Source organism: Gobio gobio (assembly GCF_949357685.1).
Source record: "Gobio gobio genome assembly, chromosome: 15".
NCBI lineage: Eukaryota > Metazoa > Chordata > Actinopteri > Cypriniformes > Gobionidae > Gobio > Gobio gobio.
The window spans coordinates 8812033-8827026 of NC_137108.1; the positions used below are offsets into that span (position 1 = coordinate 8812033).

A 14994-nucleotide genomic window follows, 5' to 3' on the forward strand; every position below is an offset into this window, starting at 1 on the left:
TTAGCATCAGAAATTCAAGAAGTTTTGTGTGTTTCCTGAGATTGTCCACATTTTGCGCACTCAAAATGCATACCAAATTTTGTCTAAACAAGACAAACAGGATAGGATGGTTTTAAATAAGAAGATTGGGGGCAAAATGAAAACTCGATGGAAATGGAAAAGCATGAATATATGATTTGAGGCACTAAAAAAAATGTCTCATTATAAATGATTACAGAGTTACTAGCAAAAATGTGAATGAATTTAATACATTTCATAACAATCAGACATTCACAATATTAGCAGCTGAATAAGAATTCAACAGCAAGTTTTTGACACATTTAATTTAGCTATGAATTACCCCTTATGAATTCCATGCGTCCTCAGAATGACCTGTTGTTGTACTGCATCGAGTTTCGATTAGGTAAGATTTTTGCGTTAAGCAGATCAAATAGTCAAAATAAGCGATGCCAGACCATATAATTGGCTTATTGGCTTTGCAACGCTTTAATAAGATTCTGTTGATAAGTTTCTGTTCTGTTGATTAGGCGGAGAATTTTGAGGTTTCATTGCAATATTTTGTGTAGCCTATTTGCCCCATGCAGGCCTAATTTTAAAGACCCAACAAAATGCAGAAAGGAAATTCTGGTATCATTGTTTTACATATGCCACTTTTGATATTTTCCTCATGGAATTAAAAGTGTTCGTGGACAGTGGACACAGCACGAGCTATGAATGAGAGCGGGATGTGTGTGTGTGTGTGTGTGTGTGTGTGTGTGCTGGTCCTGTAATGAGCAGAGGCGCTATTCACAGCGCAGTCCCGTTACCTCATTGACATTCAGTCCCAGTGAGAGAGACAGACAGAGAGTAAGAAGACAGACATTGTCCGGGACAGAGACAGCGACGAGATCTACATACCGACAGCAAATGGACATTTTCTAGGCGGAATGAAGATTAAAGTTTGAGCATGAACGAGTGCATGTGATCTGAAGAACAACGAGCACTGAATGTGTTCTGACCTGGATTCAGTGAGGAGTTTGGGAGAGACAGGGTGAGGGGTGAGGGGTGGAAGAGGGATTTACTAGGTCAAACAAACTAAACTACCCCCACCACTGAAGGGAAAGTCATAGAAGGAAAAGTGCAGCGTCCAAGAAGGAAAAAACACCAGACAAAGCGGCGAGGAAACGATGAACACTGAAAAGGTAGGAAAATGACTATGATCCACAACATCTGAACAGCCATTAACACTGGAGTTCTTTCATTTAATAACACAATTAAACGAAACGACTCTCAGTGCAACAAGTGCCATTTGAGCAAATACTAAAAATGCGACTGTATTTAGTCAACCAATGGACGTGATTGAGATTGTAAATGGCAAACATATGCATTGCTTCTTTTCTTCTTTTGATTTTTATTCTTTCAGCCCTATGATTTTGGCTTATGAATTGTTGCATTAAGAAGCAGCAAAACAGCTGCTTTACTGAAATGTCATGTTCATATCATTTCATACATGCTAACATCCTTTTTCTGTGTGTAATATTAGCACTTCTACAGGTGTCGACAATGAGAGCAGTATGAAAGATTAACATTTCAGACATCAATTTTTATGTAGGCTGTATAATGTAATGAATGCTTTATTTATTCATGAGATTATGGAATGTGGCAGTATAGTGCGGACATATGCATTGATAGAATTATCAGTGAAGACTAAAGTTTAATTAAAGGCACAATATGTAAGATTTTTGAATTAAAATATCCAAAAACTACTAGAACAATGTTATATAATTTGTTGGCCTGTGTAGCCTACTTACATTATCCCAAATGTTTCCAAGAATATTTAAATCCAGAGAAAAAAGCAATTCTAACCAGGACACGGACTGTGTCCGTGCGTCGCCTATCAATGACATCATACCCGCATTACCCTCGATTTCTGGTTTATTTTGTAGAAACCATGGAAACACCAAAGACGCTTTTATATATTATGTGTTTTATTAGACAGATGAGCAACTGCTTGGATACATTCATCAACAGAAAACTAATCATTGTTATATAGCTCACATTAGTCTTATTGTTTAAATCTTGTTTTCATGATTTACCGCAAGTACCATGTTTTAATATGCCTAATATCGATCTAGCTCACTGCAGTGTGAACAAGTGTCTCATAGCAGCCACCAAGTGAACGCACAGAATAGCATTATAACATAACTTTCAACACACTCAAATAAAGTATCTAATATGATAAAACATTGGTCATCAGCGGCATAATAAAAGCTCTGCGAAATCAAGGTGTCATTAAGCTATGCCTTTGTTTTGAATAAGTGACCTCTAGCGGCGAAAAATAATAAATTACACATTGTGGCTTTAATTAGAAATAAAATCTGTTTTTGTGTGATGTTAGTCCTAAAGATTCATATTCCATAATCCATGTGTGTTAGTTTAGAGTTTATTTATATGCTAATGTTCTACTAAATGCTGAGGAAAATGTAACTTGTAAATGTAAATGCAACTTTCTCTTCCTGGAAAATGGACAGAAATACGGATGACTCATGTTGTACTCAGGGCTGCTTACACATTTTTGTCCAATCAGACGCAAGAATGTCCCTCCCCCAATACCGCTTACTTTTAACTGAATAGCATATCATGGTTCATGGCTATAATGTAAACTAAAACTTGACAGTTTACTAAAAGGGAAACTTATTGATTCTTTACAAAAAGGGACAAGCCCTTCACAGTTTGTCAATGGTGCAGTACCCTCACAGTGACATCTTTGTACCTTATTTACCCTAAAAGGTTCATAATAGTGCCTTATGGGTACATATTACTACTCTAATGTGCTTTTACACTCTTAAAAATAAAGGTTCTTTATTGTCATTGATGGTTCCATGAAGTACCATTGACATCCATGGAATCTTTCCATTACACTTCCAAAGGTTCTTATGGAATTGTTCTTCTGTGAAAACCCATTTTTGGAAACTTAATTTTAAGAGCGTCAACTATAGGTCACTATTAAAAGTAAAGTGATGCCAAAGAAGAACAATTTTAGTTTTTTTTGGTTCCCCAAAAAACCTTTCAGTGATTAGTTGTTAAAATAACAATTTTTCTTAATGTGAAGAACATTTCAATAATCAAAATAACTTTTTCCACTATAAAGTATCTTATGAGCATTGCATGAAACCATTGATGTCAATAAAGAACCTTTATTTTTAAGAGTTTGGGGTAAATATAAAGTACGAAGTTGTCCCTTTAAGGGAACTGCCCCAGTGTCACCCCTTATGCCCGGTACACATTGTACGATTTTGGGCTGTCCCAGACGAAAGATGACCAATCGTGGTGATTTCGGAGGCCATGGCTCCGAAACGGCGGTTCTACATCATACAGTGAGAGAGGTTCAAAGATGCTCTTGTGACCAACGATAGCCTGTGATCATTTTCTGACAGTGTCAGAACTTTATCATGATCATTTCACAGTGTGTTTGCTGCTATGAGCTACGTCTACTGACTAGCCAATAAAAATGCAACATGAAATGGTGGCACTAAAACTACTCAACCTCGAGCTCCATTTGCAAGATTGTCATGCCAAGTTGGCCTCTTTTCCCTAGCAATGACCACGTTCATATTCTCCTCTTTAACTTCCTCCTCTTTTTTTCAGTACCCATAAAAAACACAATTGCCAAAGTGCGAATCATCTTGGCAAAACGGTGCTTTGTTTGCAAATATGTTATGTGATAGGCAATTCCAATTTTGCGCAAAAGTTAAATACGCAACTTTGGATGGAAACAGTGAGTGTGAAATGAATCACAGAAAAACGAGAAAGAGAAGACAGGAAATGGAAGTGTCATCTGATGAGAATGTTATTTTTTGGGGGGTCTCACTTGATCATTTAGGTCAAATTCTTCCCCCTAATCTTTCTCTAATAACACACATGAGAGCGCTGACCTGGTGTAAACACTGGCCTTCAGAGCTGAAGCTTTATGTGCTGGGTAATCCTGACTGGAATCTTTTATTCAGGATCTTTCCAGAAGGGAAACCGTGTAAGCGCAGTGTTTGTTCAGCGGCGTGACTCTTGCACTTGGACTTGGGAAGAATTGCTCTCCTCCAGGGCACTGTGGCATGTCAGACTCAATTTCATAAACTTAAGAGATGCAATAATAGTGTATTAGGATGGCTTTGGCCAGACTCAGACTATGAAATCTCTTGAGGTTCACTAACAGGGGTGGCCCTTATTTTGAAATGTACAAAATAAAAAATACTTACAAGGTGAAAGTTCCATGAAATGCCATGCGTCATGTGGTGCCGTCTAACATAACTGGTTTTATTCAGGTAGAAATATTATGACTAAGTCAACGTGACTAGATCAGGTTACAGACTGCAAATCATTTTTTGGAGCATGTTCTGTATATCAGAGATTAGATCCTCTAGCAGAAGGATGCAATTTAATAAATTTAATTAATGAAATAATGTTTTAATGAAAATGTGTGCCATTAATGCTTTTAAACCCTTAAAAAAGTTACACAGTGTAGCTTTAAAATGAGACCAACCCGGAGGTATTCCAAATCATTCATGAATTACATCCATTTAAGTTAGTGCATTTTCCACTAACTTAAATGGATGTAATTCATGAATGATTTGGAATGAATTACCAAAGAATAATTTTGATTCTTTCAAAAATATATGTGCTCATTAATGTATATTTACCTCTTTCAAGTTATAAAGTATTCTCGTAAGTTTATAATATGTCATTTAAAATACAAACGGGTGAGGGGTTTGAATGCGGGTCGCCATGTTGCCCCTCCATCTTGAAAGTACAATAGCCAAAGAGGGACATGCTCGTAAAGTCAAGCTTCGCCTTTCGCGTTTTAACACTCGATGGCACCGTGTCCAATGTGGACGAGGTCGAACTGGAAGCCATGTTAATCTTGGACTAAATCGGCCACCGTAGGAGTTAAAACGAAATCGGAATTGAGAGGAACAGAAACTAATATTCACTGGATGGTCATATACCTTTTCACCGCTAGATGGGGGAAAATATCACACAGTGTAGCTTTAAAGAAGACACTCTGCAGATTATTGGAGAAATACACTTCAAAAAATGAAAGAGTAAAAAAGTTTAAGCTTACTGTAAAACAAACGTATAATACTAAACATTTTAGAGAAAATATATATTTTACAAAATAATGTTTGCTCTAAAATTGCTATAAAATCTAATATATTTGTCTAATGAAGTTGCCAAATTTTAAGTTAATACAACAAAAATTTAAGTTTGTTTAGGCGTGTACCATAAATAGCCACTGGGTGATTTCATAAAAATTTTAATTAATAAATTAATACATTTATTTTACAATATCACTTCTATCACAAAACAGTCGCGGAACCTTGAGTCTCAGACCTTTCAGATGATGTGTTTTATCAAGATTAGACATTTTTTTTATTTTAAAATAGTATGAAACATGACACTGCCCACTAGGGGAAGGAGCCCACTACAAGGATTTAAAGTACAGTTTCCATGGTAATGCAATGTCCGATTTCAAATAAGTTTACGCAGGATGAATTTTGAGTTTTCAAGCTTTCGGATGATACATGAATACAACGTGATAGGAAAAAATGCTATAAAAAAAAGAGCACTCGCTAGTTGACAGTTAAAGGGTTAATATGTAGTAACGGTTTTAAAAAAAAATTATTTAAAGATGTATATAAAGGTCATCCTACTTTACCTGCATACATACAGTACACTCACATGAATCCATACTACAGCAAATCTCAACTGAACTCAACAAAATATAAACTATATTATCGCACAGCTCCTTATATAAAGTTGAATATATAAGTATATCCAACTTTATCAGCTATATACCAAATCGCAATGGCTGGATTGCTTGCATCATCTTAAAATGTAAACTATAATATTGCACAGCTCTAATCTGTTAAATGCAGCCATAAGGCATAAAGAAATGAATATATAAACAATAACTTCATGATTTTATGTAAAGCTGCTATGAAACAATGTGTATTGTGAAAAGAGCTATAAATTCAATTGATTTGACTTGATAAAATAAATATGGCCCTTTATGCTGCTGTACGTCTAATGCATTTTTGCTTAAATATGACACTCAGATGACACTTGATGCTTTTGTTTAAATATCTGAGGCTTTCATGGGTTGGGTCTTTTGGTGACATACTATAGCATGCAGTGATATTTTAGTTGATTGTTTTCTTCGAAGATTGTGACACTGGTTTCCTGTTTTTGAACTACAATATATCTATGCACATCCATGACAAACGGTTTGTCAAGACAGTTGTGGAGGATCTTGAGATAAACTGGGCCAGTGACTGCGAGCCTGGACTAAACATACAATCACACAATGCCTGACCGCTCTAATGCTCTTGTGATTGAATAGAAGCAAATCCCTTCAACAATGTCCCAACATCTAGACTAGAGCATTCCTTTCAGCATTCCTCAGGCAACCAGGGCTGTTATCACAACTTCATATTAATCACAGTGTTTTACAACATCTTAACATTCTAGTTACAATTGCTTATTTTTGTATTAGTACTTGTTACCAGTTATTATTGATAAATAATGTATACTCTGTGGTTGAATTCATTATGATGTTCCCTTTTGATGAGCTCGTACCATCCTGAATTCAAGGCAGATCTCTGCAAATACACTGGAAAAAATGCAAATAAAGTAAGGGCATTGGATGGCCCTGATTCATCTGACTTTCTTTCCTTCTCCTTCTCTCCATGTAGCTGGGTTTGCTGTGATTTCCGTTTAAAAGCAAGGTGAACTGAAGCTGGAGAGAGAGAAGTACAATGTCACGCTCAGATGAGGTCAACAAGATGACAGAAAATGTCTATAAGGTAAGTCTAAAGTCAATGAAAAGGCAATTGAAGACGATAAAAGGAGATCTTTTGAAAACATAATTTCAAACACCTGCCAAGTTCATAGAAATGTAATCTTTTATTTGTTGTGTTTTTTATAAGTAATGTTAAAGTATAGTATTTTATAAGGTAATGTAAAGTAACATGTTTATAGCAACATTGAAAAAATTTAAAAGCTTTATGATCTCATGTCCTGTTTTATGTTTTTCTCATCACATAACAACATATTGTCTTGTTAAAAAAAAAAAAAAGTTTAAAACACCTTCCCAGTTCACAGTGAACGTTTTCAGAACTGACTAATGTTTTCACAAGGTTCTCTCAAAATTATGCACACACATTCTTCCATTAACATTAAAGAGCACCTATCATGGCATTTAAAATGTTCCAAATATTGTTTTAGAAGTCCCCAACAACAGTTTTGCATGCATGCAATGACAAAAAAGACTTTAGTTTTCTTATAATATGCATTTATTTTTACCTGTTTTGACAGCGATTCTCAAATGATTCCTTTAGTGATTCACTTTTCAAAACCCCGCCTTTACGTGACGCTAATCTGCGGTGATTGGTCCGATGACCCAGTCAGTTGTGATTGGTATAGTCTGTGCAGATATTCTCGGAAACGGAACGCCCATCAAAGTCTTATAATGACAGTAATTTGTTAATATGTGTCAGGAGTTATGAATATGAAAACCGCGTCGGTACTGTTTGATTGTAATATGAGCCTCAGCTGATCTCATTCATAAAAAAACTCCTCACGAAGACTCGCGACAAATCAACATCCCTCAGGGCTTTTAGTTCAAAAGTGTGCAGATGAGGAGACATATTGATAGATTCTCATATGTCTGTGTCAAATTTCTAAACAGAGGAGTATTTTTTATTCAATACTTCCTCAAAATGGGCAGAAATAGCCTAATCATGAGCGATTGAGTCTCTTATGTGTTGTTTTCAATTCATACTGGCAGCCGGAGGGCGCTCTGTGCACATGTAGTCCATATATGGTACAGACAGACGAAGAAGATACCATGTGCCATAATAAAAGTCCATAATAAAAGCTTCCTGAGATCGCGAAACATACATTTGACGACTAATAATAAACACTCAATCGCGACGATGTATGGTTTGTCTTCAAGCCACTTAGTCTTCAAATGCTCATCCTTGGGCAGATGAAAAAAGTTTGCTTTTGAGTCGCACTTCAGAACACAGCGTCTCGTCGCCATGATGTTTTCTAGTTTTCACTGGCGTCTTGGAGCGCAATAAGTGGGCGTATCGTATTCAAATAACTTGACAAGTTGACGTCATCTAGTCAGAGAAAAAGCTTCGGTCTTCTAACGATTCTTAAAAATGACTCCGAGTCGACTCTTACTTTTGAAAGAAAATAACTATATATACGGTGCACTGTCATATTTCAAGCTATCACAGGATGTTTTTGTTCACTTAGATCTATGTTACACACTACATGAAAGGTAAATTTCAAAATTCCATGATAGGTGCTCTTTAATAGAACCCTCATTCAGAATTATAGGGCCCTATTTTAACGATCTGAGCGCATGGTCTGAAGCGCAGGGAGTGTCGAATCCACTTTTGCTAGTTTAACGACCAGGTGCATGGTCTAAAAGGGTTGTACCTAGTCTCTTAATGAGTCATGGATGTGTTTTGGGCGTAACGCGCAATAAACCAATCAGAGTCTCATCTCCCATTTCCTTTAAAAGCCAATAGACCCTTTTCACATTTCCGGGTTTCTCAGAGTGGAAGTCGTCATAGTTGGGTTAAATATTATAGCTGTGAATGAGAGAATACATTAAATATATTTTTTATGTGCCCATTTGCTCACATAGCAAAAGAAAAATGCCACAGTAGTGATTTCACAAATTTCAAAAAGAGGGAAAAAAATAGAGTGAGATTGATAACAACAGTGAAAAGAGAGAAAAATATTAAATATTACCATCACTCCCATAGACGCTATTACTTAAACACCCTCACAGCAGCGGTAACCTTTTTGTTGTAATTTGATGCAAAAGTAATAAAATACAAAGTATTTGTTATAAATGTACATATATATTTTTAAAAAATGAAAATACAAAAAACGTTGCAGGATTTACGATATTGATGACCGTTAAAACGCGTCATCACAGTCTATGAAAAGGGTCTATTGCGCTTGCACCATGGCGGATTCGTTATTTACTTGGCGGAATCTAGACACCCTCAACCTGACGAGTCAATTTAAATACATGTGTGTATTGCCACGATTGGTTAAAGGGTTAGTTCACCCAAAAATGAAATTTCTTCCATTAATGACTCACCCCAATGTTGTTCCAAACCCGTAAGACCTCCGTTGATCCTCGGAACACAGTTTAAGATATTTTAGATTTAGTCTTACGTCTGCAGCATCACTGGGGCCTCGTGAACGCGGATTCCTAGATAACGGAAGAGAAGACAATGCTTCATAAAGTCTTATTTTTTGTTATTTTTGGACCAAAATGTATTGTCGACACTTCAAAAGAGTCTAACTTACGCACATATGTCACATATGGACTACTTTCTGGACGTGGACAGCAAAGTGTGCACAGACTTACATTCACAGGACTGAAAGCCCTCGGACTAAATCTAAAATATCTTAAACTGTGTTCCGAGGATCAACGGAGGTCTTACGGGTTTGGAATAACATTGGGGTGAGTCATTAATGGAAGAAATTTCATTTTTGGGTGAACTAACCCTTTAAATAATTAGCTAATTTAATTCGTCATTACTGCGAATAGGTAATTCTGATACATGCAATGACTATCCATTATGACATGTAGGCATTTTTATCTTTATGTACACAATAATAATCTTTTATATTGTAATCCTTTTATGCTTAATATTTGGCATGTTTGTGTGTAATAAGTGTACACGCATTGTGCACCTGCCTAAAGGCGCATATTACTAACGTGCCCTTTAAATAAATAAAAAATAAATAAAAAATACAGTCGTTTTCAGTTGCCGTAAAATAGCAAGGCGCCAACAATGCGCCTGAACACACCTCATTTTCAGAAAAGCACACCCATGGGTGAACAGATGGGTGCAAGTCCATTTGCTATTTAAACAACGTGGCGCTGGACGTGAAAATGATAAATGCGTTGGTCTGAAACTAGCAAAAAACACTTGCGTTGCGCCTGGCGCCGGGTGTATGATAGAGCACTTTGTCTTTAATAACATTATCAAAACATTAGCACATAAATGTTATTTATACATCATCCATGGAACGTTTTTCTAAAACATTTTAGTTGGATGTTAAGCCGCGTTTCCACCGCAGGAACTTTCCCCAGGAACTAGGAACTTTGGGCTGGTACTCGGTGTGTTTCGACCGCAGGAACCAGGGTCTAAATTAAGTTCTGGGTAAATTTTTCCCCCTCCAAACGGCCCTGCTCGAGAGGTAGTACTTTTTCAAAGTTCAGGAACATTCGGGGGTGGGACTGGGCGCTGAACATGCTGATTGATTGAGTTCACGCAGCATTTTATTTCAACCTGAATTTTTAAAAGTCTTTTGCAAGGTTCGTTCTGCGTTCAGTAAATATCAGTCTTGCTCTTTCTGTCTGATGGCGTGCATTCGTCTCAGCCATCTCACGGTCAATGTCCGTAATAGCTGATAATAACATACGTTGTCTTATTTTAAATCTAGCTTTCAGAATACGCTTTAGTATCAGTGCTCGTCTCTTTTCCGCCGTTTTGTTAATTACCTCTTTAGTAAACCAATACATAACTAGCAAAAGCAGCGCTGCTTGCATCTCCTCCATACTTGTTATTGTTGCAGACAGTATCGCACAAAAAATGATTCCTGTCCGTCTCTGACTGGGAGGAGCAGCCGCGTGCAGTCCCACGTCTCTGGACTAATTTGCCTAATCTTCACGGTACTTTACACCGCAGTAGAAACGCAGACAGTAGCAGGTCTGGGGGAAAAAAGTTCCTGTAAAAAAAGTTTCTGGTACAAATTGTTCCGGGTAATTTCGGTGGAAACGGGGCTATAGTCTAATGTTTTTTAAACGTTATTACTTACTACTTTTTTTCAGATGGTCCAGGGAACATGCGAAATTCCCATAATACTTGCAAAATTATAAAAAAACATTCGTAAAGCAAGAGAAACACATTTAAAAACTGGATGTTTTGAATATTCTGAGAACTTTCAGGAATAACGTTTTCATAACGTAACCAGAACGTTAGTAAAACATATTTTTGTTAACTGGGTAGACATCTTTAACTTTAAATGCATATACCAGTCTTTGTCTCTATGAAATGTATTTTTATCAAAAAGTTTTAAATAAACTAGCTTTGAACAAAAATGAGCATAACATAATTGACACTTACACAGATGGTTTTCCAGTATCCCTGCTCATGTATTGCTATTATGACACTTTAAAGTGGTAACCTGCAATTGTTACAGTAAAGAGCTATTTCTACTTGATCTTACCCTTAAATTTAGTTTTGTTTTTGTAATATACTAATATGTAGACGTTAAAACACGTGAAAACACGTGAAAACCTGAAACACGTTTTTTTTTTTTTTTATCCATTTCTTGCATTCTTCAGTTTCAGTAATGTAATTAATCACAGATCAAAATGTTTGTGTCCGAATTTCATGTTTTGCTGATTCTGTGTTCAGGGCATTCTGGACCAGTTTAACCCCAGTCTGAAGAATTTTGTCACCATGGGGAAACACTATGAAAAGGCTCTGACAGGTCAGACCTCATTACTTCAATAGTTCTTTTTTTCTGTAATGGGCACAGGAAATCAGTGTGGACTTTCATGTATGCCCTCAGCACTTTGCCTGCTAAACAACAATCATGTATTTTGTAGTACACAGTCCCATTCACTGACTCTCTGTCTCTCTGACTGCTCTACAGGCGTCACCGTAGCAGCTAAAGGATACTTTGACGCGCTGGTCAAACTAGGAGAACTGGCCAGTGACAGCCAGGGCTCAAAAGAACTGGGTAAGTAAAAACAAGTACAAGTACAGTATATTTGCAATTAACTCTTTCCTGTCAGCGTTTTGAAAAAACTGGCCAGCACCAGCATTTTTGATAATTTTCACAAAATGTTCATGGCCCCTAGAATATTTTGTTGCATGAATATCTGAAATGCAATATATATATATATATATAAAAAAAAGAACATAACCTCTGCTTTTAAATCAAATTATTTATTCTAGCTCCATGCATTTAAAAAAAAATCAAAAGTGTCATAAAAAAGCAAAATTTTGTGCAAAAAACTGAGAAAATCACGTTTTTGTCTAAGACTACATCAGGATCAGATTTAGAATGATGATCAAAACACAGATGGAGTAGATGGAGTAGATGGAGTCCATCAACACCCCCAAACCTTCGCCTGTCCTGGGTCAACATTTCATTCAGTAACATTTGGCAGTTTTGATTAATATGCTGTTTAATGTTGTTATTGCCTCGCTGCCTTATCAGGCGATGACTTGTAAGACAGACTTCTAAGGCAGCATAACGGTTTAATGATCTACAGCTAAATAACACAAGATTTAGTGGTAACTAAGTTAATATTTAATTACTACAGTAATAATTTATCGCTAGAAATGACATCAGAAGGGGAAAATGTTGGTCAAAAGAACGTACATTTACACACAAACTGACCAGCAAATGCAACTTTCAGACGCCATCTTTCTTTTTCTAGCTCAACTGTGAGGTGGTCTCGTTTAAGAAAAGTAACTGTTAGATTGCAAGGTAAAGCCTTGTGTATACTCGACGCATCCGCATGAGCGCGAGGGTGCGCACGGCAAAAATTATGTCAACGCGGAGTGAGCGAAAACGAAGATGCACAAGCTTGAGGCGAATCTGGCCAAATCAGTTGCTTATATTTACAAAATGAGCCAATAAAAAGAACAATAGCAGAAATAAGCCCTTTTAATAAAAAAAAAGATCCATGTTTAATAACAATTTTCACGAAACTAATTGAAAATGTTTAGAGAAATTATCAAATGTTTAAGAGATTGTTAATTTTTTAGTTGTTTAGTTGTATACATGTTCTCCCATCCATATATTCTGTTCTAATGCCACAAGTAATACTGGGTTCTACACGATTCTTTCGTAGTGTGGTTTTGGTAAAGTTGACTAAAGTAAACATTGTCACGTTTGTATTTCTTCTCACCGCTGTTTCATGATGGTTTATAGAACAATTACTCTGAGTCGCCCTCTGTCGTTTCAAGGAATAGCACAACGGCGAGCGCGTCGAGTATAAACACTTCCCTAAACAGACGAAGTACGCGCGCAGGTAGCGGAGGCTCGTGCTGCGGAGCCAGGTGAAAGTATAAACAAGGCTTGAAAAAAGAAATTACAGGATTTTACACCTCACAAGGAATAAATGTCTTTTTTAAATAAGACATCCTTGATGACGTATGCAGCCTTCAATGGCGACCTCAGGAGGACGCAGCCTTCGAAATGTCACAGAATGGAACGCACAGGATTGTGATATATCAAAGGCAGTGAAGGATACATATATGCTGCCTTCAAAAATCCATCAGATAAAGGTCTCCCAGGAGACAGTTTTCGGACACAGTCATGATATCGCTTGTTTCTGCTTCTTCTTTTCCTGTGTTTTGATCAGGAGATTCTGAACTCTTTCAGAAGATATGTAATAGCGCCCCCTACCGTATAACAGTGAAAACAAGGAAAGCAGTACATTTCTGTCAGTGGCGGGGAAGCATTGTCTCATAAATTACGGAAAATTCTGTCAATAAAGGGGAAAGAGTTATAGTATATATATAGTATATATTTACTTAATAATTTCAAGAGATTATGCAGATGATTGTCAGCTCGCAGCATGTTTTGTGTGTGACTGGATTGGTTGATATTTTGTTAGAATTTGAACTGTTATTTTATGTGTTTTTGAGAAAGATAAGTAGCCTAAAAGAGAAAGCTTTTAGTGGCTGTCACGAGGGATTTTTTGAGGTGGTGATGATTGGAGTCAGTAGTCCAGGGGTGTCAAACGCAGTTTCTGGAGGGCCACTGTTGAACACACTTGAACCAGCTCAAGGGTTGTGTCCGAAATCGCCCCCCCTATATCCTCATTCACTATTCCCTACATTACTCCACCAATAAAGTCCACTTGAAGGAGTGAATGAAAACGAGTAAATTCAGACACTGAGTGTGCTGGAAGGGCGTTTTTGCATAGTTTGTGCTTACTGTTTAATAATCATTTTAAACTTTGCAAACTGGCAGCTCCAGTAGTAATGAGAAAATTAATCTTGAACTCTGTTGTGGAAACTAGCATGTATAAACCTTAATTAAAGATTGTAATAATCAAATAAAAAGGAATGGATGTCTGTATGATATTACGCTGTACCCACATAACTAAGTCTGTTCTTCTGTGAACTAGTTCATCAATAATACATAGAAAATACAACCCCAAATCAGAAAAAGTTGGGACAGTATGGAAAACGCAAATAATAATAAAAAGAAGTGATTTCTAAATTTACTTTGACTACATTGTATTTCATTGCAGACAATATGAACACAAAATATTTCATGTTTTGTCTGGTCAACTTCATGTCATTTGTAAATATGCATCCTTTCCTGTCATTCAGACCTGCAACACATTTCAAAAAAAGTTGGGACAGGAGCAATTTAGGGCTAGTAATGAGGTAAAATAGTTAAATAATGATGTGATTTGAAACAGGTGATGTCAACAGGTGATTGTAATTATGATTTGGTACAAAAGCAGCATCCAAGAAAGGTCCAATCCGTTAGGAGCAAAGATGGGCTACAAATTGCCAACAAATACGTGAGAAAATTATTGAAATGTTTAAAAACAATGTTCCTCAAAGAAAGATAGGAAGAGATTTGGATATTTCACATTCAACAGTGCATAACATAATTAAAAGATTCAAGGAATCTGGAGGAATTTCAGTGCGTAAAGGACAAGGGCGCAAGCCTAAGCTGAACAACCGTGATCTCCGATCCCTCAGGCGGGACTGCATCAAGAATCGTCATTCATCTATAAGCGATATCCCCACATGGGCTCAGGACTACTTTGGCAAACCTTTGTCAAGTACCACAATACGTAGTTACATCCACAAATGCCAGTTAAAACTGTACTGTGCCAAAAGGAAGCCCTATGTTAACAGTGTCCAGAAGCGCCGTCGA

General features: G+C 36.8%; 1 protein-coding gene across 1 annotated transcript in view; it reads left to right on the forward strand.

Moving 5' to 3' along the window:
• The first annotated feature begins 788 nt into the window (after positions 1-788).
• The window catches only part of LOC307138748 (BAR/IMD domain-containing adapter protein 2), a 48344-nt gene continuing 34138 nt past the window's right edge, over positions 789-14994 (forward strand). Inside the window, exons 1-4 of the mRNA XM_079837298.1 lie at positions 789-1181; positions 6726-6836; positions 11493-11568; positions 11734-11820. Of these exons, the coding sequence (XP_079693424.1) occupies positions 6789-6836; positions 11493-11568; positions 11734-11820 (211 nt within the window). The 5' untranslated portion in view covers positions 789-1181; positions 6726-6788. The remainder of the gene's footprint in view (positions 1182-6725; positions 6837-11492; positions 11569-11733; positions 11821-14994) is intronic.